This window comes from Rhipicephalus microplus, chromosome 6, assembly GCF_043290135.1.
Source record: "Rhipicephalus microplus isolate Deutch F79 chromosome 6, USDA_Rmic, whole genome shotgun sequence".
Taxonomy (NCBI): domain Eukaryota; kingdom Metazoa; phylum Arthropoda; class Arachnida; order Ixodida; family Ixodidae; genus Rhipicephalus; species Rhipicephalus microplus.
The window spans coordinates 131,391,239-131,416,283 of NC_134705.1; the positions used below are offsets into that span (position 1 = coordinate 131,391,239).

General features: G+C 44.3%; 1 protein-coding gene across 1 annotated transcript; it reads left to right on the forward strand.

Moving 5' to 3' along the window:
• The first annotated feature begins 340 nt into the window (after positions 1-340).
• Positions 341-24,129, forward strand: LOC119168003 (uncharacterized). Its single transcript, XM_037419453.2, has 5 exons — positions 341-515; positions 1,903-2,032; positions 15,356-15,501; positions 17,842-17,974; positions 23,788-24,129. Exons 1-5 carry the CDS (start codon positions 461-463, stop codon positions 24,044-24,046), a joined length of 723 nt encoding a protein of 240 aa, XP_037275350.2. The 5' UTR covers positions 341-460; the 3' UTR covers positions 24,047-24,129.
• The last annotated feature ends 916 nt before the right edge of the window (positions 24,130-25,045 follow it).

Genomic DNA, 25,045 nt, shown 5'->3' on the forward strand with positions numbered 1-25,045 from the left:
TCCTCATGCTTAGAGGGCAATACCGTAGCCAATTATCCACTTCTTGTCGTAGCTGGCTCCTTCTCTTTGACTACAGAACATTCGTTCCTGCGTCATAATGTCGTGCCTGCGCCAGCCGTAGACCATCCTTCCTGACACGTGCGTGCCTATTTCATTTGAGTAATCACGTAAACAAGATAGTCCTTTTTTCAGCTTTTTTTTTTCTTGTCTCCCGCTGTTTGCGTGCATCCTAAGCGGAAAAAGGCTGAACGCGCTTAACGGCGCTTGGTTCCCGTAATATAGTGGGAGAACGGCATAGACCCTGACAAAGACCTTGCTACGCCTCTGTCCTTCACTTGAGGTTTCTCTTCTGACGTTCGCCCTTTCGTGCTCTCTCCCGCATTCGAAGCGAAAACTTTCCCGGGGCTCGCTTGCGACTGTCGGTCATTTCGAATTGCATACCGCAGGAGCGCACACCGTTATGGCTTCTGGTCATTATTATAGGCTTCTCGTCCTGTTGGCGGCACCACTGCTTGGTGAGTTTCTCGTGTCGAGTGGGCCGGACTTTTCGTCAACAACGTCTGCTGTTTAACTGGTTCAGTGGCTCAAAGTTTATGACGTCCTGCAACTGCACCTGTCGGTGGATTCTTTTGCTGGTCATGACTATTGTATTGCAATAGGGTAAAATGCCGAAGCTCATAGGTACCAAAATATGGTGGAAAGTTGAAGAAATCCATGGCGTTTACGTGCAGTCGCTACTGCCGACCACCAAACCCTTCAAAAGCTGTGTTATTCTAAATCACATAACTCAGTAATTTTTCTTGGCTGTCCTCACTCATTCGTCTCAATGGTTTCCATTTCACACCTGCAAGCTTTAGCCTAAATTAAAAGGGTGAAATATAGAAGTTCTAAAGTACTATGTGACTCCATCGCGTTCAGGCACAAATTATGACAGACTGTCTGCGAATTTGTGAAATTCGTATGGTATGATTCTAAGGCCCTTAGTATTACAATCCAAGAAATGAAGTTAAGGAAGGCGTTGTTTATGTGTGAATTTGTTGAACTAATGGTAATTAGAGTATTATTCACACTCTTAGTAATACGCAATCAGTCGGCTATAGTACTTGCATAGAAAGAATCGAATATTAGACCCGAAAGACATACACAGTTTATATTTCGGTTGTATTCATTTCCAGCAAAGTAAAAAAAAAGAAAACTCCTGACGTTGATCCTGGAGTGTGGCACGCCGAAAGATCGTCGATAATCGTAGTGTCTCCATCTAATTGATTTTATGCAGTAATGTGCAGCAGACTAAAGTTAAATGACTACTAGTTGTCCATTCTGGAAGCCTGCACGAATGAGCACAGTGCGTTTGAAGTAATTAAAAAAAAACACGCGGTCCGTGATGTGCCTCCGAACTTTATGTGTACAATTATACACCAGGCCGCAGAAGGGGGTTGCTCGCAATCTCACCACTCATCCTCTTCCACACGCACAGAAAGAACAGAAACAAGGGAAGACAGGGATAGTGTTATTGGTCCATAATTATCAACTCAACCCTAGAACAGAACATGTCCACACCATCGGCACCTGCATAGCAGTTAGACACCTTCAATGCTGCAAATTATGCACTCACCTTCTTTAGATGCATTGAAAGAAGCCACACACGCACCATCCGTTTCGTTCAATTCTCAAGACATTTTTTGGTCTCAAAATAATGACTCAATGCTTCATAATAAACCGGAAGTGCGTGTACATACCAGTATAAGAAAACTGGTAGGATAATCTGAACGAGCCCGTATCTAAGCGTGGACAGCGCCAGTCGCTTCTGGCGGACATTGTTGAGCCAGTTCTACAGTAGGGTTACACGTTTTCATCGATATAACTGAGGTTTGCCGTCTCTATTATACATCTTTTTCTCAGGCACGTGCCAGCTTCAGTTAAGTGACGGCTGCAAGGTGGAAACCCTGCGAGCGTGTGGAGAAGACTTCATTCCGTATTCCAAGGGTCCCTACCTGCACGAGTCTGGGACAGAGTTGGACGAAGTATGCAAGTGGGTAATCTGGCGCCTTATCCCGTGTTTATACTGGTGCACACCATCTCTGAAAGTGTGGCGCTTTGTGCATATCGCGTATCATATATAGATATGCTGCAAGACAATTTTGCGCATAAATTGAAGTGATGCTTGGTAGTACCAGTGTACGTGTGTCCAACGGCCCCAGCCAGTAGGGACATTGTATTAGAAGCCGGCTTCTAGCAAGGGACAGAGTTGTCTTAATTCAAAGCTTGGCCCGGGCTGTAGTAGCTTTGGAACTTTTACCTGTACTGAAGCAGAGTAGTACAGACACTTGGCCATCATAACAAGTGTTATTATTTTCTCATTTGGATGATTTCAGGTGTAAGGGCCACCTCCACCAGGAGTCTCATAAGCTCATCTTCTTCCGCTATAACAAAATGAAGTCGAATAGAACCGACACGGGGTGGCATAAAAGCAGCTTATCTGCTCAGAAAAAAAAACAATCCATCGCTATACTGGCAGCTATGCAGATAAACATGTAGTTCGTTAGGCTAATTGTAATTGGTCATATGCCTACGCTTCTATATACCAATTAGATTGACAAATAGTTGGATTCAATTGTGCGACTAACACTATAATCGCATTGTGATTTGGTATCTCTGTTACTTGTCGGAAAATTGCATGGCGAATGCCAATTAGCACACTCCTTTTTTTTACTAAGCTCGCGGAAGCTTTTGTCTTAGTTTTGCGCAGCGAAAAAAAAATCATTTTTTTTTTCACAAGTTAAGGCGTTTAGCGGCCATAACAAAAGCCACGTAGCCTTAAAAAACACTCACAGGTTTGTGCAGTTGTACAAGTGCTTTGAGGCAACAATTCGAAATCTGACGTGACTGTGTTATAAAACAAGGCATAAATTATTTCGGTTGAATAAAAAAACGCCATTACCAGTAGGTCAATAAAATATTCATTGAAATTTAGACCTTCAAATCATGCAAGAATACTTATAAAGCAACACGCCGAGTATAGCAGGTAAGAGCTTGCTGAAGAGACCTATCCTCATATCATTGTGGGTGTTTTTTTAACTATTGCATTAGGTTTTTATTTCATCAATCAAGCACCAACTGTAAAGACTACATTGACACGCTAATTTTATTCCCGTAAATGAACAACAATACCCGATTGCGAAATATGCCAAAAAAAGAACAACTATCATGTTACACTCTCTGTACAATTGAACGGGAAATCCTTTTTACACTTGGGTAATGGTGTAAATTATGCAATTGGCAACTTCTTGCAAGAAACAATGCGCCGTTCTGTGAGGTATGCGCATTAGGTTTCGTTGATGGAGGATGTCAGGCGATTGCATTGTTCATCTGCTACGGCACTGCCTATCTTTGTTCGAATAACGTGGCTTAGCCTCCCACTCAAACTGTTTGCACTGCAATCTCCCCAAAATATTTAAATGTATCTGGCTTTTTCTCACATCTCCACAAGATGTAGTATTGTTGCCCAACTGACGTCGGGTGCAACAGCGTCCCGGTGCCACGTTCAAAGTACAGGAATATTGCTTACACGCAACTGGCCGCGTATAGGAAAAGTAATGAAAAGAATGGTCCTCACACGCCTCGAGTGGCGCCTATAGAGCTACAATATTTATCCATAGCCTATGGCTGATTTTCGAAGAGGCGATTCTTCTATAGACAATGTCGCCGACCTTGTGACCCCTGTGCAACAACTGAATCCTTGAAGTGCATATCTGTGGCTTTTTTTCCTCGATGAGAAAGGGGAGTACCACAACGTAACGTATGACGCCAATAGGGATGCCTCGGAAAATATTGCAATAGGTGTAGAAATGTTTCGATGGATTCGGAGCTCCATATTGAAGGATCCTTCTTCATGCATACCTCCGAAGGCTGCACCGTGGGCCATTAAGACCCTCATGGCGCCGCACAGGGTGGGCTACTCAGGTGTGCTTTGACGTCACGATGATTAGACTTGTCCAGGCTCTGCCTTGATCGGTCAACCTTTCTGTATACGCTGATGATATTTGCATGTGAGCTTCAGCAGTAACGCAACTACAGGTATGCGTAGGGCTATAAAAAGCAGCGGCAAAATAATGTAGAAGTACCCCCGTGTTCGAGGGCTCAGAATGTGCAGCGAAAAGTGCGCCTAGTTCCCTTTACTAGCAAGCCGGTGTTCTGGAATCCCGTTTCAATCGAGAATGTCAAAATTTTGTATAGAAGATGTTATTGACTCTTTGACATCATTATTGACAGAGATATTTTGTGGAGTGCCCACATCTCGCACTTGAAGAAGAGGCTGAAGTGTATCGTTCGTGTCATGAAATTATAAAATTTCTAGCGGGCAAAACGTGGGGCACAGCCGCGTCAGCCATGCTTGAGCTGTACAGAGCGCTCTTCTTGGGGTATCTGCAGTAGAGCACACTCGTGCTTGTATCAAATGCAAGAAAACGTAGCATCTGGGTCCTGCAAAGTATTCAAGGCCCAGTTCTTCGCACATGCTTGGGATTACCTAGGTGTGTAAACATGGTCGCCACAATTGCCATTGCCAAACACTACCAGATTGCGATAACTGCCGACACACTCCGGGCACATATTCGTCATATATCCAGACTACCTGACCACCACCTTGGTAGCCTGCCACTAGAAAGATGGAAGACAGAGTTCTGCAGAGCTGTCGTGGCTAACCAGCATTCCATCTCCTGATGGTCTTCACAGTAAACTATAACACTATGCCCGTAGCGGAGGCTGCAAAGATTCTCTGTGCCCCTTGAAGTGCCGGGGATACACAAAAAGGCTGGCCTGTCACCTGCAGCTCTCAACCAGATCTCATTGGACCTTTTGGATATATTGTATGCAAACAGAACTCATATGGACGATTCAGTCTCGGGAAGTTCGACAGACGGCTTTGTGATTCCATTTCAATCAATCACCGCCAAGTTCAAAACTTCACACGTCATGACATCTACAGGCTCCGAGCTCACCACCCTTCTCACTGATATGAAATTTGTAATGTGAGAATCTCCTGGTAAGTGGGCTTCTCCTGTGACTCCAAGGCGCCCCTTCAATGTATGCGAAGTCTAAGACGCGGGAACTACCAGCAGTTTGGGTCTCAAATCAATAAAATCAGTCATTGCGCCAATAGCCAAGAACATGACAATCTTTCAATGGTTGTCGGGTCACTATGAGATCATTGGCAACCACCTTGCCGACAACGCTGCCCGATGTGCCCACGGCAGAGCGCCCACACTGCTTATACCCATGTCAAGGGTTGACGCTGCAACAAAACTTCGCCACATCGCGCATAATGCCACGCTTATGCATTGGAACCTTCCACTGAACTTCACTCAACGTCCACAAAACATCGGTTTATTACTCCAATTACAGCTGCCATCAACGAATCCGTGACGTGACGCTACAATGCTGTGTTGGTTGTGGGTGGGTGCAGCCTTTACCAATTCATTCGTTATTGCCGTGGTATGGTTAACTCCCCCAACTGTGATAACAGCAACTGCATAGAAACCCTCGACCATGTATTGTGCCATTGTTCAGACTGGAGAAGATTACGGGACTCTCCAGTGTTCCTGAAGGAGCCTGAATGGTCTATTAATCACTCTGAAGAAGACCTTGGGTGCGTGGCCTTCAAGTACATCCGCTCAGAAAGCCACACGAGCCCTTCTACCATTCTTGAGGGCAACATCCCTGAGCCACCACCTGTGAAACCCTGCACATGTGCGTGCGGTGTGCGTGTTGTATGCAGTGTCAATGTACTCCTCTTTTTAACTCCCTCATTTCTCTCTCCCCAGGTGTAGGATACCAAACTAGACAGTCTAGTTACCCTTCCTACATTTCTTACATCATACATTTATTGCAGGCCAACCTCCTGTATAAATAAAGCATTTGCATGTGTCTATTACCATCACAGTCTTTCCAACAAGTACCCATGATCTCGTGCTAGGTCATAGACGTTCTCGTGCCAGGTATTGATAATTATAGCCAAACAGATATGATTTTACTTCACTTCTCAAAAGCGTTTGACTGTGTTTGTGACAGCAAACTAATGGATAAACTAAAACAACATTGGGATCAAAAAATTGTTGTTGGGTGCGTGAGTTTTAGTTTTTTAGGTCCCAGTTTCTTGTCTTCTAACACATTGCATCAGATATTGTACTAGTTGCGTCAGTAGTGCCCCGGAGTTGCGTGCTTGGGCCCTTGTTATTTCTCGTATATACTATGACATATCTACTAATATAGACTGTAAAATGAGGTTAATTGTGGATGACTGTGTTAGAGTAATTAAAATTACCAAGATCAATAATCACTCAACAAATACGTCTATGCTTTTTTCTAACGGTGCTTCAACTGGCACATGACAAACAATAAAAAAAATCAGCTTGTATGACAATTAGGAGAAAGAGCGAGCCTTCATAGTTATGCTGCCGAATCAATGGCACTGCTTTGAATGGAGTACACAAAAACAAATACCTAGACGCAACAATTACGTCCGAATTAAGGAGCGACGAGCACGTTGGTCACATAACTTCATTTGTCACGAAACACTTTTTTCTTGAAGATCACTTCATATGGCAACCTTGTTAATAAAAATCCTAGAATACACAACAATTGTCAGGCTGATCCTCAAATACCGAAGTACATTGTGGTTTCGTCACACCCGAACTTACATAAAGAAAATAGACAAAGTAAACAGGAGGGCTAGACGATTCATTCACAACAAATGTTAGCGTGAACAATCATCCACTATTCTAAGTATATCTCGACTTCCCACGCCATAACTACAAGCGAAACAGGCACGTATCAAATTTGTTTATCAGCTCCTGCACAGTTACTTTGAAATAGACATTTGAAACTACGCGTCTTAGTCTCAAACAGGAGCCACCAAGCAAACACATTAGTACAATACAAATGCAACATCAATGCGTTCAAATATTCCTGTTTCCCGGTTGCCATCCGTGAATGGAACATGGTAACACCCTACGTCACTAACACTAAGTCATTGTCTGTGTTTGAGTCAAGAATTGAAAATAAAATCACAGCATATCGAAGGAGTAAATGATGATGAGTGGGGCGAAGCGTCCGTCAGCCCATCCATGCTGCCGTCCATCCGTTCATTCTTGCTTCCTTCCGCCCACGCGATCATTCGTGCGTCCATCCATGCGTCCGTCCGTCTGTCCATGCGTCCGTCCGTGAGTTCGTCCTTCCGTTTGTCCATCTGTCTGTCTGTCTTCTACTCTGTCTGTCCATCCGTCCGTGTGTCGATCTAGTGAACACTCCAAGCACCGAAATCTCGCATCCCCTGTGGCACTACCCGCTCCGCACGTCCGTCCATTCGTTCATTCGTCTCCTAGTCTGTCTGTCTGTCCGTCCATGCGTCCGTCCATGCATGACTTCTTTGCGCAAACACGTACACGGACACAAGGAAAAGAGGCAAACAACACGGGCGCAAACTCACAACTGGTTTATTTTGAACAACGAACTGTACTTATATCTTCACGTAGCCCACACGCCCCCCATCGGTGGATCCAGGAACAAACGAGATAACCTAAAGAAAGCTTATTCAGCGCTACGTCATGATAAGAACCACAAAATGACAAAAAATGAAGAGTTCACGCATCTGCAGACGGATTGTTGCACGTGCCTTTCAAAAATTCAAATTCTTTATCGGACAAGGTGACGGAAGCTTGGCTAACACATTTTTCTCCCAAGTTTCTAATATGGAATGCTTCAATCAACTCCCTGTTAATTTTTCTCTTGTGAGTTGACAGAATCTTTGTGTCTGTAAAAATTGGTACGCCCCCACAAGACTTGCAGTGATCCACCAGATGTGTTCGTCCTGAACTACAATGCCGAGTCATGCTCCCTCAACCGTGTGTTTACACACCTTCTAGATTGCCCGACATACGATCTGCCTCAGCTGAACGGAACCTGGTATACCACTGCTGTTCTGCAAGACTGGTATTGGTGGCTGTGTTTCATCTGGTAGCTGTTCTTACTATGCGTAGTGCCGGACTCCACCATGTTCCGAAGTCGTGGACACAACTTAGACAGCTTGTTGGGTGCTGTAAAAACCGAGGTTACTCTGTATCTCGCTGCTACGTTTTTTAAGCCATGGGACAACCTATGAACATATGGGAGAACTGCAAGCTTTCTTTTTTCACTTTGTACTCGTCTGAGACTTCTTTCCGTACCTTTTATCACTGGGATGAGTTTTTGCAAATAGTGTTCAGCAAATGGCTGGGCAAAGTGAAAAAAAGGTATACCAGGTTCCATTCAGCTGTGGCAGATCGTATGTCGGGCAATCTGGAAGGTGTGTAAATACACGGTTGAGGGAGCATGACTCGGCATTACGTAGTTCAGGACGAACACATCTGGTGGATCACTGCAAGTCTTGTGGGTGCGTACCAATTTTTACAGACACAAAGATTCTGTCAACTCACAAGAGAAAAATTAACAGGGAGTTGATTGAAGCATTTCATATTAGAAACTTGGGAGAAAAATGTGTTAGCCAAGCTTCCGTCACCTTGTCCGATAAAGAATTTGAATTTTTGAAAGGCACGTGCAACAATCCGTCTGCAGATGCGTGAACTCTTCATTTTTTGTCGTTTTGTGGTTCTTATCATGACGTAGCGCTGAATAAGCTTTCTTTAGGTTATCTCGTTTGTTCCTGGATCCACCGATGGGGGGGCGTGTGGGCTACGTGAAGATATAAGTACAGTTCGTTGTTCAAAATAAACCAGTTGTGAGTTTGCGCCCGTGTTGTTTGCCTCTTTTCCTTGTGTCCGTGTACGTGTTTGCGCAAAGAAGTCATGAATGAGTACCAACTCGCCCAACTTTCAGTACTGTTGTCCGTCCATGCGTCGATCTAGTGAACACTCCAAGTACCGCCATCTCCCATCTCGCATTCTGCTGGCTACGTACGACAACGACGGGGGATGGAAAGACTCACGCCCTAAGGAGCTCCGCCCCTAAAAAAACATACAGTACGTCGAAATAGCCAGTGACATCACTAATAAAATCAGTATGGACTTGTATGTTTTGTAGGTAGTCATGTTAGCATCCTTTATTGTTCAAATTGCCATTTTGTTCTGTAAGTAGCCATGTAGGCCGTCTTTATCGGTCAACTTGTCATTTTGTATGCACCTGTTTTTGTTTATGTATTATGTAGTGTAAATATTTCTCATATACAAAAACCAACTTGTTTCCTTTATTACTGATTTGCTACCATGATGAGCAATCATACCATTTTTTTTTTTTTTTTTCGTGGCGTACAATCGTGGCCTTTGTACGCCACGATTGTACGCCACTCTGTACGCCACGTTTGCCAAGCCCGGGGGTACGGACCCTGTCAAGCCTCATCTATGGCTTTTTGTCCGTACCCACCAAGCTCCACTGAATGTCTTTGAAGCTGAAATAAATCATGATTGATTGATTGATTGATTGAATGGTGTGCCCACCTGCTACGTTCTCAGTAGAGACTGGCAGTATTGCAAATAAATAAATAAACAAGATCATACAATACGACTGCGAAAGTAAATTCCAGTATGAGTGTGAACCCCGACTACGTTCTTCATCGCCGTCATCTGTATATCCAAGGTATTGTAATCATGCTCATCCCTTGTCACGTGGGCTGGGCCACTTAGTCTCGCATGACTGCATTCAAATATAACTTTGCTAATGCCATACCAATCGTTGCCTTGTAAGAGGTGAAAGCGCTGAGTACAGCACCTCCATCATGATGGAACACCAAGATGAAACAGAGGGTGTGAACAAAAATGTGATCTTTAGAGCAAAAGTTCAAGCATGGCTACACAGTATTAGCATCTGAGGTTTTTTTACAGTCCCAAACTGCGATATGATTATGAGCGACGTTGTAGGGAAGGACTATCAACCATCCGTTGTCTTTAAAGGCCACTGACAGCACGCAGCGCACGGGCCTCCTCCATCTCACTTCTATCGAAATGTGACCCCCGCAGGCTGGATCAAATCCGTGACCTTTGAGTCAGCAGCCTGGCAACGTAACCACTCCCCCATAATGGCGCACGAGAGCGAATCTTCCCCGACAGACATAGCGATCCCGCTTTTATATTGTTTTGCTGTCTTCCAGGCTCTGCCACTCAAGCCACCAGTTGGCTTTGGCAGGCCTAGTCGCATTTACTGTTTTATTTGAAGAAATAAAAGGTATTATTATTCTTATTATTATTATTATTATTATTATTATTATTATTATTATTATTATTTCTCGGTAGATTTGTTTGAACTGCGTAACTAAAAGCCACGATGTGTGCAATGCCGAGCCGCTAAGTGTGCTGGAGGGTCACTCTGGGGCAAAAAAAATCACTGTGAGACGCAACCATTAAAGATAATACTGCGTAGCAAAAATTTTTGAGAATTTAGAAAACTTTTCAGAAAAATTTACCCCTTCACGTATATATACACAGCATGCATAGCGCGAATGGACGAGATGTTTTATTGTGACTCAATAAGAATATGCATATCTTCTTCCTATTCTTTAACCTCTTTTGTTAATACAAGTTTTGAATATAACCCGATTTTCTTTATGACTTTTAAATGCGTTTCAAAAGAAGAATTACTATAACAGTAACGTGTGCAGTATTCAACGTTTTTGAAAACTTCAATTTTGGTAATTCAGGTTAATTCAGTATTCGACGACTGTAATGGGTGGGTTGACTTCGGGTAGCAAGAGTTTTAAGAAAAACAAACGCGAGTGACATATGAGGAAATACTTACGTTTCGTATTCAGGCTACTACGAGAAACGCGTCAACCAGATTCCATTGTACTTTCCTGAACCTCAGCACAGTTCCGAAAACCACCGTCTGCATCTCGCACAGGCACGTAGCCTTTGCTCGCCCGGACATTTGTAGGATACGCTGCATTCTCTCATTTATATTTATTTTTCGACGCTTAAGTTGCAGACAATACGCCTAATAAACAAAACGGTATGCTCACTAATTACTTGGACGGCTGCCTAAAAAAAGTTCTGTATGGCTTCTTTCATTCGATGCCTCCTAGCAATGTTTCGTTCACTAGAAACTGATCAATTGGTTTTCTGAAGTGACCCAAATATCTACGAGTCCTTCAGAGAGCAACATGAAGCGAGAGAAATCTCACGCTGGACGTGAGGCCGCACGGTTTCCGTCGAAGCAGCAGGATATTTTTCTTTGAAACGTCCCTTTCCGCTCGCTTTCTTAGCCTTGAAGCCATGTCGCACCATAGGAGCGCCACGAAACTTCCCCCTAGGTCAAAGATTAAGAGTACCTCGACGCTAGTGGACAATGGAAAAATAGACGCGCTATTCGGTCGTGCTCGCAGGGCAATAAAATAAACATTCAGAAGCACGTTCTCGATTCCCATGCGTGACAGCAAAAGATATTTAGAATGAGTCGTGCGAGGAGCTGAGTTCACCATAATGTATGCACACTGCGAGCGAACTAGTAGCGTGGCCGTATGACTGGGTCATTGTTCCTAGCAGTTCGATACGTTTAAGCCTTTATTTCCCTTGATTCAAGTGACCGTTCATTTCCGTGCCGAAAGGTGCACCTCAAACGGCACGAAATGAAAACGATGTCATGAACCGTAAGCGCCTGCTGACAAGAAGTTCCTTTTTTATTCGTGTTGTTGCATATCAACATGAAATATCACTAGATTATCTGGCATTTCAGAGATACCGGTGTCGCATTTTAATGCGACAGCATTAAAAAGCTTCTTGCGACATCACAAAAGCTCCTGGCGACATCAGCGTCGTTGGTTGTGAGCGGAAAACCACCATTTTTTTTCCCTGACCCAAATATTGCCGAATATGCAAATAAAGTAAATAATGAAAACTTTCAGCTCCAAGTGACAACCGCATCCTGGCCGTCTGCGGGGCAAGCAGGTGCACTTTCACAGCGCATCGTCTTTGGTTGAAATTGCTTTGAAAAAAGAACACTACGCGAATGCCATGTAGTTATCAGAGGCTCCGCAGCTTATGTAACGTCACACATCAAAACATTGGGAATAGCGCAATAAGCGTGTGGTATGGAGTTGCCCACCCACCACGAAGTGTACAGCCAAACAATTGCACTCGGTATACCACGCACGAGTAGTGAGCGATTCAGCAATCAGCATAATGAAGAATTGTGGCGTAACGGGCCCTTAGCAGCGCTGCCCGGAACGTCGTTACACGAACTTGTTCCTTTTTAGAGGAACAGAGGAAGCACCCTTCCGTTCAGGATCGGCGGCACTGTAATCGTAACTCGCTATGTTTACGAAGGAACGGCGAAGGGAACGATCTTACTTCCGTAAGCGTTCCACGGTAATGAAAAGTTCCACGTAAGTGGCACATCATGCAAAACAGTGTGGTTGGGAGACCATGGGTGGTGCGAAAAAATTTACCATTTGTCTGTTCCGTGACTCTGGTGCATCCTGGCTTTCACTTGAAGGCGTGCGCCGGGGGGCACAGAGAAGCACGCGATGCCGACTTTGAGCACGTGCGAGAGGAATAGCTATATATGATCATGAGCCGGCACTCGTTCACTGCGTCCTGTTAGTCCTTTTCTGCTTCGCTTTCAGTACTCGTGCACCAATTTCATTCACGTGGGGTGCAATAACTCTGACGTGTGAGGAAACGGGTACAAGTAGAGAAAGTTAGATTGACAAAGGAAAAAAAACTCTAGGCGCAAAATTACTCTTCGCGAGGTGAAATTTTAGCCCGCGCAGGCATGACCCGAAGGTCAATGTCGTAATGACATGCCCATCTGGTTTGCTTGTATTTTTCGGCTGTCATGGCATTTATTTGACATAGGTTCGGCACCTGAGAGCCGTTCATTAAAAGCACAGAAGTCACTTACTCATTCTGCTAGCGTCGCAGCACAATAGAGAACACATAGCCCTGAAGAATTCGCATTCTACTCTAGATGGAATACACAAAGCAACGACCTTTCCCAATCGTACGTTACAACGGCAGTAAAGATGAATACTTCACCAATTGAACGTACCATTCTGATTGACTTTACATTTTCCCGTCTACACCTGCTAGCTGACTGACTATCCGAATACAGCGGGCTGTTGAGCAAACTAATGGATCTCCATTTCGCTGAAGCAGGCGCGCAGGATAGAAAAGCATAGATAGCATAGCGTAGCCTCGTGTAGTATGGTGTAAAACCAGGGGGTGGGAAATGGAAGTTAGAGTCCAGAGAAGAGTAAGGAGGAGGAAAGAATTGGCATGAAAAACACACACACAGAAATAGAAGAAAACGATTTAGAAAATAGAGAGAGACAGAAAAAGATACACAGAAATATTTTCGCCGATTGTAAACAGGGGAATCTACAAAGTTGCAAATGTACACCCTGAACATAATTTTGTATCCATACTCGTATATTGAATGTGCACTCATTAAACTTCTAAGAATATTTCCCTTGGATGGGGATTCCTGTGCAAGAAATTTAATTATAACTTTGCTTGTGCGGAGATATCTCTTGGAATGTGAGAAGCGTAGTATGCTAACTGCCCCCTTGAAGATGGACGTGAAAAGTGCCCCAGGTGTTCGACTTGCAATAGACGAGATGAAAAGTTTATGTTACGTATGTCTACCGCATATCACCGATGGTATCTGAGAAATTTGGCTAGGAACGCTTGCTTATATTGCTTTAATCTCTATATAACCAGTTGTTGGCGATTTTAAATTCGTGCAATATATGTAGTGACATATTGACGTGAAAGAATACTGGATCATCTGGCAGTTCGTCTATAGATGCTAGTGTCGTATTTGTTGCTGAATTTATTTCGGCTCACGATTAGCCGATACTAAACTTTGATTTGATTGAAAAGTCAAATGTTATTTTCATGTAACGAAACGTTCAAATTTCGCAAATGCAAATGTAATGAGTCGGTCTCGCATCATCGGAACGTGTAACGGGAGATCTTTCAAAAGCTTGAGCAACGAGCTTTCGTTACAGTTTCAGAGGATCGTTTACAACACTAGCCCTTAGTAACTAAACATACAGTTTACTCTCTGGGATAGTTCAAAACGACCCATGTTACGCGTACAAACGTTTCCTTTTTTTGCTGCATGGTGGAATAAACGCGCAAAGGTACTGGTTACGCTATAATGTGTTGCTGCTGAAGGCTTCCAAGGCTTGATTACAACCAACCAGAAGAAGAGAAGTTATTGGCCCACAGTGTACTGGGCAGAGCCACAACCCCATCTTGTTTTAATGTCCCCGAGAAGAAGCTTGTTCTATAAAAACTTCTTTCTCCTCAATCTCTTTTAAAGTGCATTGATCCATTTGATCGCCTTAAACTCGTCTCTTCATTACCATAAAAATGTGAGCTGCTTTAACGTTTACGTTCTTTCCGTTTATAAGAAGCAGAGCCTCGTCCAGTACTCCTGGCCGTTCCGTGGAGAGTGCAGTGAGCGTAAAGATATACTTTTATGTAATATTTATTTTTGGGTGTAACACGTATATAAAAGCTTTGCCAGTGCAGCGAGGCGAAAGGAGGACGTAAACCTCTTCACAACGTCTTTGCACACAGGGGCCGCAAAAACGACGGATTTCAAAACGATAAGTCAACTTCGAATATTAAGGAATAAAGAAGGACATGATCATTAACACACTCGGCAACAATCTCCGATTACAGTGTTATATTAAAATAATGGCAGTAATGAACATAATGCAATTATATAATTACAGTAACATGAGCATAATTACGAAAAAACAACCGAAAATAACTCGAAGTAACTAGTATTACTATAGTAAAACTACCATATTGTATTGAGGAATGCGATGCGGGCTTGTTGGTCGCACATCTTCAATAAGTTCCCTTGTAGCGCACGTGGAATACAGAGCAATATGAGCACACATAGTGCCCTGTATTCAGGACACACATAGTGCACACATGAACACATGAACACATGAACAGGCACACATGAACACACATGAACCCATGGCACACATGAACAGGGCACACATGAACAGGGCACACATAGTGCCCTGTTCATGTGCGCAACAACGAAATTCACCGATGACACTTTGTAATGTTACGATTCAGTCACGGAACATAGTTAATACATTGTAGTCTCATTTACATTAAAATTTGTACTGCACCCCCGTATCCGAAGCAAGCAACATGTTAATTGTTGAAACTTTAAATTCTCGTATCAATCTCAAATTTGGGTTATTTCAACATCAGCTGCTACCGTTAAGGAGATCTTCCCCATGTACGTTCTCGTAAACATAAGTAGTAATTCGTCCTCTCTTGCTTGTGCTAAGCACTGCTTTTTGTTTCATACATGCTAAAGATGAAGCGCTACCCACTCGCAGGAGGGACAAGGTGCAGATTCCGTGCACACTAAATTTCATCAATGAGTGCACGGAAGGGCTCTCCAAGGCTGCAGCACTAGTGGCTGTAAAGGCACTGGAAGAAAACATTGAGGCTGTCTGCAACGTGGGCTCGGACCCATACAAAGGTAGCTCCTTTTGGTTTACATACTATCTTTCACATTGTTTTATTCTTCGCGTTAGTCACACGCATGTCTTCAACACCTGTGCAATTTGGGAATGGAACACCGTGTTTAGGTGCGATATATTGTGTTTGGAAAATATATATTTGAGAAACACAGTCTCTTTGTCTTGTGTTGCAATTTTTCCCAGTAAACATGTCAAAATTTGATGCTGACTTTTGTGCTTACTTTTCTTCCTTAATTGTATCGCTCGTATAAGCGTCTGTACAAACTGCATAATTTTCGTCAGCTGTAAAAAAACCAATAAAAAAACTCATGACATCGTATTCTTACATTAGTGGAAATAGGTCAAAGTCCATGTCACATATGGAATGCCACAGTGAAGGGAATTCACTGAAGTATAACTTTCGAGGACGGCCTGTAATTTTTAGCCCTCCCCCCTTTTCATTTATTTCATTTCTCGTCCCCATTTTATGTTGTCTTTACTGACTTCTCCTATACCATTGTTATATTGACTTGTACACACACACACGCACAGAAAAGTTCGTCAATGCAGAAACACTTTGGGCAAGATGGCATGTTCAACTTCCAGTGCAAAAACTACCCTCGAACAGGGAAATAAAATCGACAGCTGACTATTTATGGTACGGGTGTAATTACTGTGTGACGAAGGAACCGGAATAGTGGCATGTCTATTGTTTTTGATGTGGTATTAAAACTCTTGTTGGACAGATCTGTTTCAGTGAATTCTCAAGAGAAACCGCAGTATAGACGAGGTTTTCTTTGGGGTTGTGCACTGCGCTGTATATTCCATGCATTGATTTTAGACCTTTCCGCGTAGTTAGCGCATGATTGCCCTGGTGACAGTGTACTCTGTGCTTTACATCAGTTTCGCGAAGTTTGGAAGCAGACAGAATGAGCCAGGTAATAAACAGGTTGTAGTTGTAGTTGATATTGTAGTTGATATTAGTAAAAAGACACGGGCGTGAGCCTTGCACGCAATGCGCATGTCAGACAACAAGTGGCAAGCTAAATACACAGAATCATTACTAAAATATGTCAAACGCAGTCGAGGAAGGCGGCAAATTAGATGGAGTGGCACGGTTAAGACATTCGCAGACATTAAATTGAAACATCTTTCTCAAATGGGCGTGCCTAGGATAATAATAATAGTCTCAGTAATACCATGGGATAAATACTTCCGTTGCCAATTGTATAGAGCAGCGTACTATAGCAGATAACCTGCCCAGAGGCTGCAATAGTCGTCTGCAGCATTGAGCGGCTGAAAGCACAAGAGAATCATTATTGCTCTTCAGGCCTGAAGAACGTCGAGAAAACGCCTTGGAGATGTACCTGAACCTCTGTATACGGCCCGCTGTATCGATTAGACGGAATAAAAAAAATCTGAATTAATAGGAACAGTACCGGTATCTGTGAGCTCTTCCCCCTACTGTCGTGAGCGAGGTTCGTGGGCGTTCGGGATAAAGGGGGCCGAGAAAGCTCCATTTTCAAGCAAAGCTTGCATTTATAGACCTAGGAAGCTGGTGAGGTTCCAAAAGGGTTAAAGCTGGTGCCCAGCTACGAAATGACAAATAAAAGTAAATACTCCATTTCCGGGGCCGGGGTGTAACCCAGGTACCTTCGTTCTGAAAGTAAGTGCCTTGACCACAAGAGCCACGCCCTTACGCTCATAAAAGTTAAACTGACCTAAAACATACGAATGCCTTCTACCAACAATGCAAATGAAAAATAATTGGGGAGCAGTACATATGTTATGGTCACTTAATTGAAGTATTGAATGTTGATGGCCTAACTTCGAACTTCTGAAGAATCGATATCGCGGAAATCAATATCGATATCACGAAAATTTCGGAAGGTAAGGAAGACTCGAATTTGAGGAAAATTAATTTCCTAACCCACGTTTTCACCATTGCTCGATGGTTCCTTTGTTGGGCCGTTCTAGAGACTGGCAAACGCGGGACATGAAAGACATCGGTGCCTATTCATCCCGGAAAACAGTGTTTCGAGGTGGCCACTATCTCTAAGCTGCGCGCTTACGTAATCGCGCAATTCAATAGAAAGAAACAAAGAAAGACAGAAAGAAAAAAGAAAGAAAGAAAGAGAGAAAGAAAGAAGTAGGTCACGTGAAGGACAAGTGGTGCTTCGCCCCACATTCTTGGGTGTGGAACGTTTCCCGAATACTCGGTATAGAATGATGCCAACGGGGGGCTGGGTGGAATAGATGTGTTGTGGGGCCATGGTAAGCACAAGGGGCGATTACAATCAAATAATTAGTGCCTGAAATTGTAAAAGTTTTTTCTCTTCTTTATTCAATTTCCACGCCAGAATTTCAAAGAGGAATCAAGTGCATGAATTCTCATGGAGTTCAAATTCACAAGTGCATCAAAGGTTTCCACGATACTGTGGAACGGGCCATCATCAAGGGTTCCGTGAAAGAAACTGTTCACTACACATGTTGGTGAGTATTGTTCTGACTCAACATTCTGCAATCACTTCCTGTGGATTTACATGTGATCAACGTATATTCTCAGAGGCCCTCTATTGACATTGGAACGATTAGAATCGCTCAGATCTAGCTTCAACTTAATTTCGTTTGTTATATATGTAGAAGGAATATTGGAATATTATTCAACGTTATTCATTATCCCGGAAGACCTTGTTCTATATGATCTGTGCTGACGTTTCACCTATGGCACACCTGCTCTTTGTAACGAAGCGCCACAGTTACAATTAGAACTCATAGATCACCCCACCAAAAAGAAAAGTGCGCGAAAATGCTATATTCTTACAATAGGCCCAATACGCCTAAAAGAATGAAACGCTATGCTGACTAATGTTTTAAAAAAGGCCATGTAAACAAACCTGTGGACCAATATTAATGACGGAGAGATAACTGCAGACTTGTAGGATGTGAACGTGAAGCCGGAAAAAAAGGGTAATAAATTTAGTGGTGAAATAAAGAAACAAGGCGCAGAACCATCCACTTCGATTGTTTCTGGTTTCTCGCGCAGCCTTCTCTGCATTCTGGGCAGCGATGAGGGACACGCGCAGCCCATTTTCATGGCTATACGCTCACTTCGGCAACTTCGGCAACTGCCGAGCAAAGGTCTATCCCATGTTCCGCCAATCAACCCGGTCTTCTGCTTTTGTTGACACTTTATACCTGCAAGCTTCTTGATGTCATCTGTCCACCAAATTTTCTGTGTTCTTACTCGTTCGCCTTCTCTTGGAATACAGTCAGTCACACTCAATGACCAGCGGTTACCCTGATAGGTGTAACCTTAAGAGACACGAAGAGAGCAGAGTAGGGGGGATGAACAACAATAGGGAAGGCAGGGAGGTTAACCAGGCACACGCCCGGTTCGCTACCCTACGCTGGGCGAATGGGAAGGGGGCATAAAGATGAGAGAGAGAGGAAAGAGAAGAGAAAGAGAGAAAAAAAGAAAAAAAGGATTGTTAGTCAATCTACTGGCGCGTATGCAGTGGTGGCACTACACAAAAGTTAAAGGTGGTCACGTAGGCCTGTAGTCCTCAAAAAGCACAAGACAGCTTTGACTGCTTTTTGAGCCGACGAAAGGCGATGACGGTGTTCCAGTAGCATCTGCACAGAGAGTGGCCGATCGTCCAATTGTTGCAATGCGTCCGAAAGCTTCTGTCTTTCAGAGACAAATCGAGGGCAATGGCATATCGGATGGTCGATTTCTTCTTTGGTGCAGCAGACATCGCATTCCGCATTGTCGGTCAATCCGATGAGGGTTCTATATGCTTTTGTGAAGGCAACCCCCAACCAAAGACGACAAAGAAGTGAAGCTTTACGTCGACGAAGTCCGGATGGAGGTTGAAGTTCCAGTCGAGGGTTTATTTGGTATAGTCTCGTATGTCTTATGCTTGGGGTGTTCCACTCCTGCAGACACAGACTACGTGCCAGGTGACGAAGTTGCTTTGTAGCATCAGTCCTTGACTAAGGAATCGGAAGGATGTGCTCTTCTTGGTGCGATGTGCAAGCCGCGTTGTCTGCGGAATCATTGCCACTGATCCCACAATGGCCAGGAAGCCACTGAAACTTGACCTCGTGGCCTGTTTCTGTGACGTGGTGAAGAAGCTTGACAACTTCGTAAGATAATTGTTCATGGCAACCTCGCCGAAGTACTGACTGCATGCTCTCTAGGGCCGCTTTCGAATCGGAAAACACAGCCCATTTACTCAGTTTTTGGGATTTCATGTACTCCAGGGCGCCATGCAAAGCCGCAAGTTCTGCCGCCGTAGACGTAGTGACGTGTGACAGCTTGATTCGCAGAGTGATTCCTCTAGCTGAAATCACCACCGCACCGCCAGAACCAGACGCTGTGGTTGAACCATCGGTGTATATATGCACGTGGTTATTGTCCATTTCGTGCAGAACTCAAGCTCAATTGTTTTAGGGCTGATGAAGGCAAAGTTGATTTTTTCTGTATTTCTGGCATTGAAACACATACTTGTGGAAGTGTCAGGCACCACGGAGGATACACCATTTTCTCAGCAGGCGTAAAACCTGACGTAAACGACGCACGATGAGCACAGACAATTGTACTGAATTTCGTGCGGGGCTTCTCAGAAGCGAGGGTTGCCAAATAGTGGGACGGATTCCTAGCATGTTGCCTGAGGTACGTACGCATCGTTTCAATGGTGATGTGTGTCATGATCGAGTAGTCCTGTGCAATGGCAATTGTTTCAGCTGTCGATGCGCAGCGGAGTAAAGCAAGGCATATTCTAAGCGCTTGGGCTTGAATATTTTGGATTTTGCGCAGGTTCGTTTTGCACGAGTTAGATATAACAGGTAGGCTATACCGCAGGAATCCAGTAAATAATACCTTGTACAGCTGTAACATAGACTCGACAAACATTCCCCAACTTTTCCCAGCAAGAAACCTGAATAAGAGACAAATGGCGGTCAGCCACTTTTTCACGTAGTTTACGTGGGGTGTCTAAAACAGGTTTCGGTTGATTACGACTCTCAAGAACCTGTGACTCCGGCTGCATGACACCAACTGCCCGTTAATTGATATGCCGTAAGCGGATGTTTGGTTTTCTGGTGAAAGCCACGACTGCACACTTCCCACTTGCGATTTCGAGCCCTAGCTTGTTTGCGTAGGTGGTGCGATGTCACTGATGCTGCCTTCTGAAGTCGAGCGCGAAGTTGAAGTCGAGTCATACCTGATGTCCACACACAGATGTCATCAGCATAAATGGAAAGTCGTACACTGCTTGGTTGCTTGCCAACTAGTCCAATGAGTGTTAGGTTGAACAGCGTCGGGCTTAGCACTCCACCTTGCGGGACTCCTCGGCTGCAGTAATACTCGGGTGTCGGGCCATTCTCTGCCTGCACGTGAAATGATCTAATCTGTAGGTAGCTCTGAACCCACGTATATACCCTGCCACCGAGTCCCACTCCTTCCAGTGCGCTGAGAATGGCTTCGTTGGTGACATTGTCGTATGCCCCTTTAACCTCAAAAAATAGAGCAGCAGATAACCGTTTGCAGGCCTTCTGGTGTTCTACATGTCACCAAGTCAACTACAATGTCAATTGACGAGCGGCCTCGTCTGAACCCGGACATGGTATCTGGATATATTTCGTACCATTCCAGACGCGTTAAAATCATCCTTTCCATAACTTTTCTCACACCGCTCGCGAGGGCAATCGGGGGGTAAGAGGAAATGTTGCAGCAGGCGGGGTTCGCGTGGCCTAAATGGCCGGCAGTTGCTGCCCCTGAGTGTCTCCTTAATCACAACGATATGCCAGTTTATCGGGTGCTTTCCTGAGTGCGGAGAAAAGCAAAGCCCTTCATTTTGGTGGCTTCCACGGCTATTTGCCGAAAGGTATTCAATACGTGGATGCCGTAAAAGTTCTCGGGGTATACTTTCATTGCGGGAAGGTGGCCAAAAGAAATTGGGAGGACGCCATACATAGAGCTACGCAGGTCTTCGCGTATGGCACTGACTTTAATTTGTCAGGTAACGCCAAAGTGCCGGTAGTGAAAACCGAAGCATGCGCATTTGCTTTTTATAGCGGGAACTTTGCACTAATACCCAAACCTTTTGCGAGCCTTCCTATAGGACGGGAAGACACCAAAAGTTCAACAAAAGTTCCTTAAGCTCCCAAAACGTTGTGGAGGACTCAGTTTGCCAGATGTTGCGACATTCACAAAGGCACTTGCAGTTAAAACACTTCACAAATTGTTTCAGGACAATGACTATCCTGGCCGTAGCCTATTGCTATAATAGACCGGAACTATGGGAGCCGCATTCACGTCGGAAAGGTACCGGGGTCCTCAAGCAGACCAACCGCACGCTTTTTAGAAAGCAGCAGAGAGCCTCAACCATTCAGTCGATGGCGACACTGCCGAAGAATACTTTGCAAAGCTTGCACCCGCACGCATTGGCGAAATGTTAATCAGTCGCTCGATTACTGACGAGGAAAAACAGATATGGAGGCCCAACAAGTGGAATAAATGGCGGAACCACCACGTACCAGAAGTAGTTAGAGCATTTGGTCGTGATGGTAGGACGCGTTGCCCACTCGTCAGAGACATTCAAAGTGGGGCACCGTTCCCAATGACCACTGCCTGAACTGCGGCAAAAGGCAAACGATCCGCCATAGGATGTTTGGCTGCGTATCAGCCAAAGGCGTTTGGCACATTGTGCGTCTGCAGTTCGGATTGTCAGTTCCTTCGGGCGAACAACGCAGAAGGGGATAATTCGAACAACCTATACTTTACGTCACGATATTCATCTTGTGGTGTCGGCGCTGTATAGCCGAAGTACGCCGACGCCCAACGAGCTGCATACCCAGCGTTACAGAAGATTAGAATGATCATGGCTCGGTGCCTTACTGAACATATTGAAAGGCAGGGTGAAGAAAACTTCAACAGAGTGGCAAACACGTTCTTTTTTTGGAGTTCGGAAAGGGAATATTGAATTTTTTTACTGCCGTTTTAACTCACGAAACAAAAACGTTGCTTCCGGTCACACATTTGTGAATCTGTACCAACTTGGTGCTTTTTGCATTTCCCTTTCTCCTTGTTTCTTGAGTTCTTCGTGATCTGTGAGAATATTGAACTGCTGTGTGTTACATCTTGTCTATGTTCTCTTGTTTGCACCCGCCACTGGAGTGATTTTGTTACACCAGACAGTTGTACTCACCTGAAATGTTGTTACCAGTTTGCAATAAACTTTCCTAGCTACCTTAATCACCGAAGGGTTATACTTTATCGTGCCCCTAGTAACAGTGGTAGTATCATGCCACCATCTTACCATACGCATGGCTTCACTCGTGGACAGTGATTTCCACTCCAGCATTTTTTTCCTCCTTGGTTTAACAGCTCCGTGGTGCAAAGAAAAACTCATCAAGTATTCGGGACCATATCTGCATAAATTACAAAGAGTATCAGCATGCGAACACAGATTCCCACAGTATGTAGGAGAAAGGCTAGGTCAAATTTGTATCGCTGGGTCTGGAAACCAAAGTCTGGTTAGAGCCACTTTGCATAAGGCGCGTAGTTGAGTCCTAGCCTCACTTCTTGTTCTTTTCCTCTGTAAATCGCGATGCAGGCGATGCCGAATAGATGGTGAGAATCGACTTCCAGGCAGGTGCACAACACTCTCACACTCTTGCCGTTGGGTTTAGAGTTACGCAAATGGCACATTGCGATTTCGTTGCTTACGCACGCACACGACATCTGCATAGTCAATGAATCGGCATTTCGTAGATATGCTACGAATGACCAAAGTAAGAGCTTCATCGTCACGTTTTGATTCTCATTTCCTCGTCTCCATTTTCCTGTTGTCTTTACTGACTTCTACTAAACCATCGTTATATTGACTTGTACACACACACATGCAGAAAAAAGTTCGTCAATGCAGAAACACTTTGGGCAAGATGACATGTTCAACTTCCAGTGCAAAAACTACCCTCGAACAGGGAAATGATATGGACAGCTGACTATTTATGGTACGGGTGTAATTACTGTGTGACGAAGGAACCGGAATAGTGGCACGCCCATTGTTTTTGATGTGGCATTAGAACTCTTGTTGGGCAGATCTGTTTGCAATCCCATACACTTCATGCAGTGCTTGTTTACCGTAAACGTTTTGAGCAGTCTCGAAAGAATGCCAATGAATAACTTCCGATCTGATTAGCATACAAATTTTGTACAGAGTGTTAACGAGTAAAAGAAAAAGGAGTTTTCTTCTGACATTTTCTTACGTGCTTCGCTCAATGTTCTTGATTGGCAGCTCTTACCACGACACGCTGGACTGCATTTCTAGCGCCCTCGATCCTTGCGAGAGTGTCGGCTCTAAGGATTTCATGATCGGAGTCATCGAGCAGATGTTCGGCGAGACACTCAACCTGGTATGCGGCAGGTACACGAAGGGTTCGGATAACTGCAAATCTCTGCCACAGCTGCCACCACTGGATGCGAAGGATCGGCGGATCGGCAACATGGTTGAAGTTCTCTTGGAAGCTGCGGGAACTATTGGGCGAAAGAACTAGCTCATTACGTGATACGTGTCATGGCGCCTTTGTATCTATTTGTGACAAGTGGCATAATTAAACAGCGTAATACTTCCGTAGAAGGACGTTTCGATATTCACGTGAAATCTCCTTTGGCAGTGTCAAAGTAGGGTGCGCTAATCTTTGCGTTATTTGCCGGGGTGCAAAAGTGATTTGGGAAGTGACGTCGTGTAGAGGAAATTTAAACGAGACAAAGTGAAAGATCTTCGCTGCATATTTGTAAAACTTTACAGGGTGCCGTGCAGCTGGATAGGTCACAAGGATATTTGCGAAAGCCCACTTCAGAGATTTTTCCTCAAATATATTCCTAATGGTAGTAATGTAAATGGCATTTTAAGGGTTGGAACCGCGATATGGTTATGTGGCCTGTCGTAGTGAAGTGTTCTAGAATAACCCCCATCAGGAACTTTATCCTGCACCTAAATTTAGGGACACAAGCGTCTTTTTCATTTGGCGTACATTCAAAAACAAACTTGACAGACAAACCGGGACATCGCATAATGTTTTAGTCCAAGATTACCATGATGGTACTGCCACCCTTGTTTCTCAAGTTTTGTTAGTGCCACATTGCACGTGTAAGTGCTGCCCTGTGAAAACCACATCGATTGACTAAGAAGCATAGACTTAATTTTAGAACGTTCTGGTGCGGTTGCGCACACAACGCGAACATTACAGATTCTTCTGCAACCTACGTGGTGTCTAGCGATAACGCTGTCATATTCTACGGCACATCAATAGACTGTTTTGCGCAGCCAGTTTGTCTATGCAAAACTAGAATTCTCCACCACTCCGAAGCGCCACGGTTTTCTCTTCGGCGGCGCGGCCGTTACGTTGCCTGTCTACGGCGGGAAACGGTGGTGGTTGTGATTCTCGAAAAAAAGAAAAAAAAAACCTAATTTCTGTCAGCCATAAAGCGACGCAGCACGGTGCCTAAGAGAAAAAAAGAAAAAAAAGGAGAGAAACGGGCGGCGCGGACTA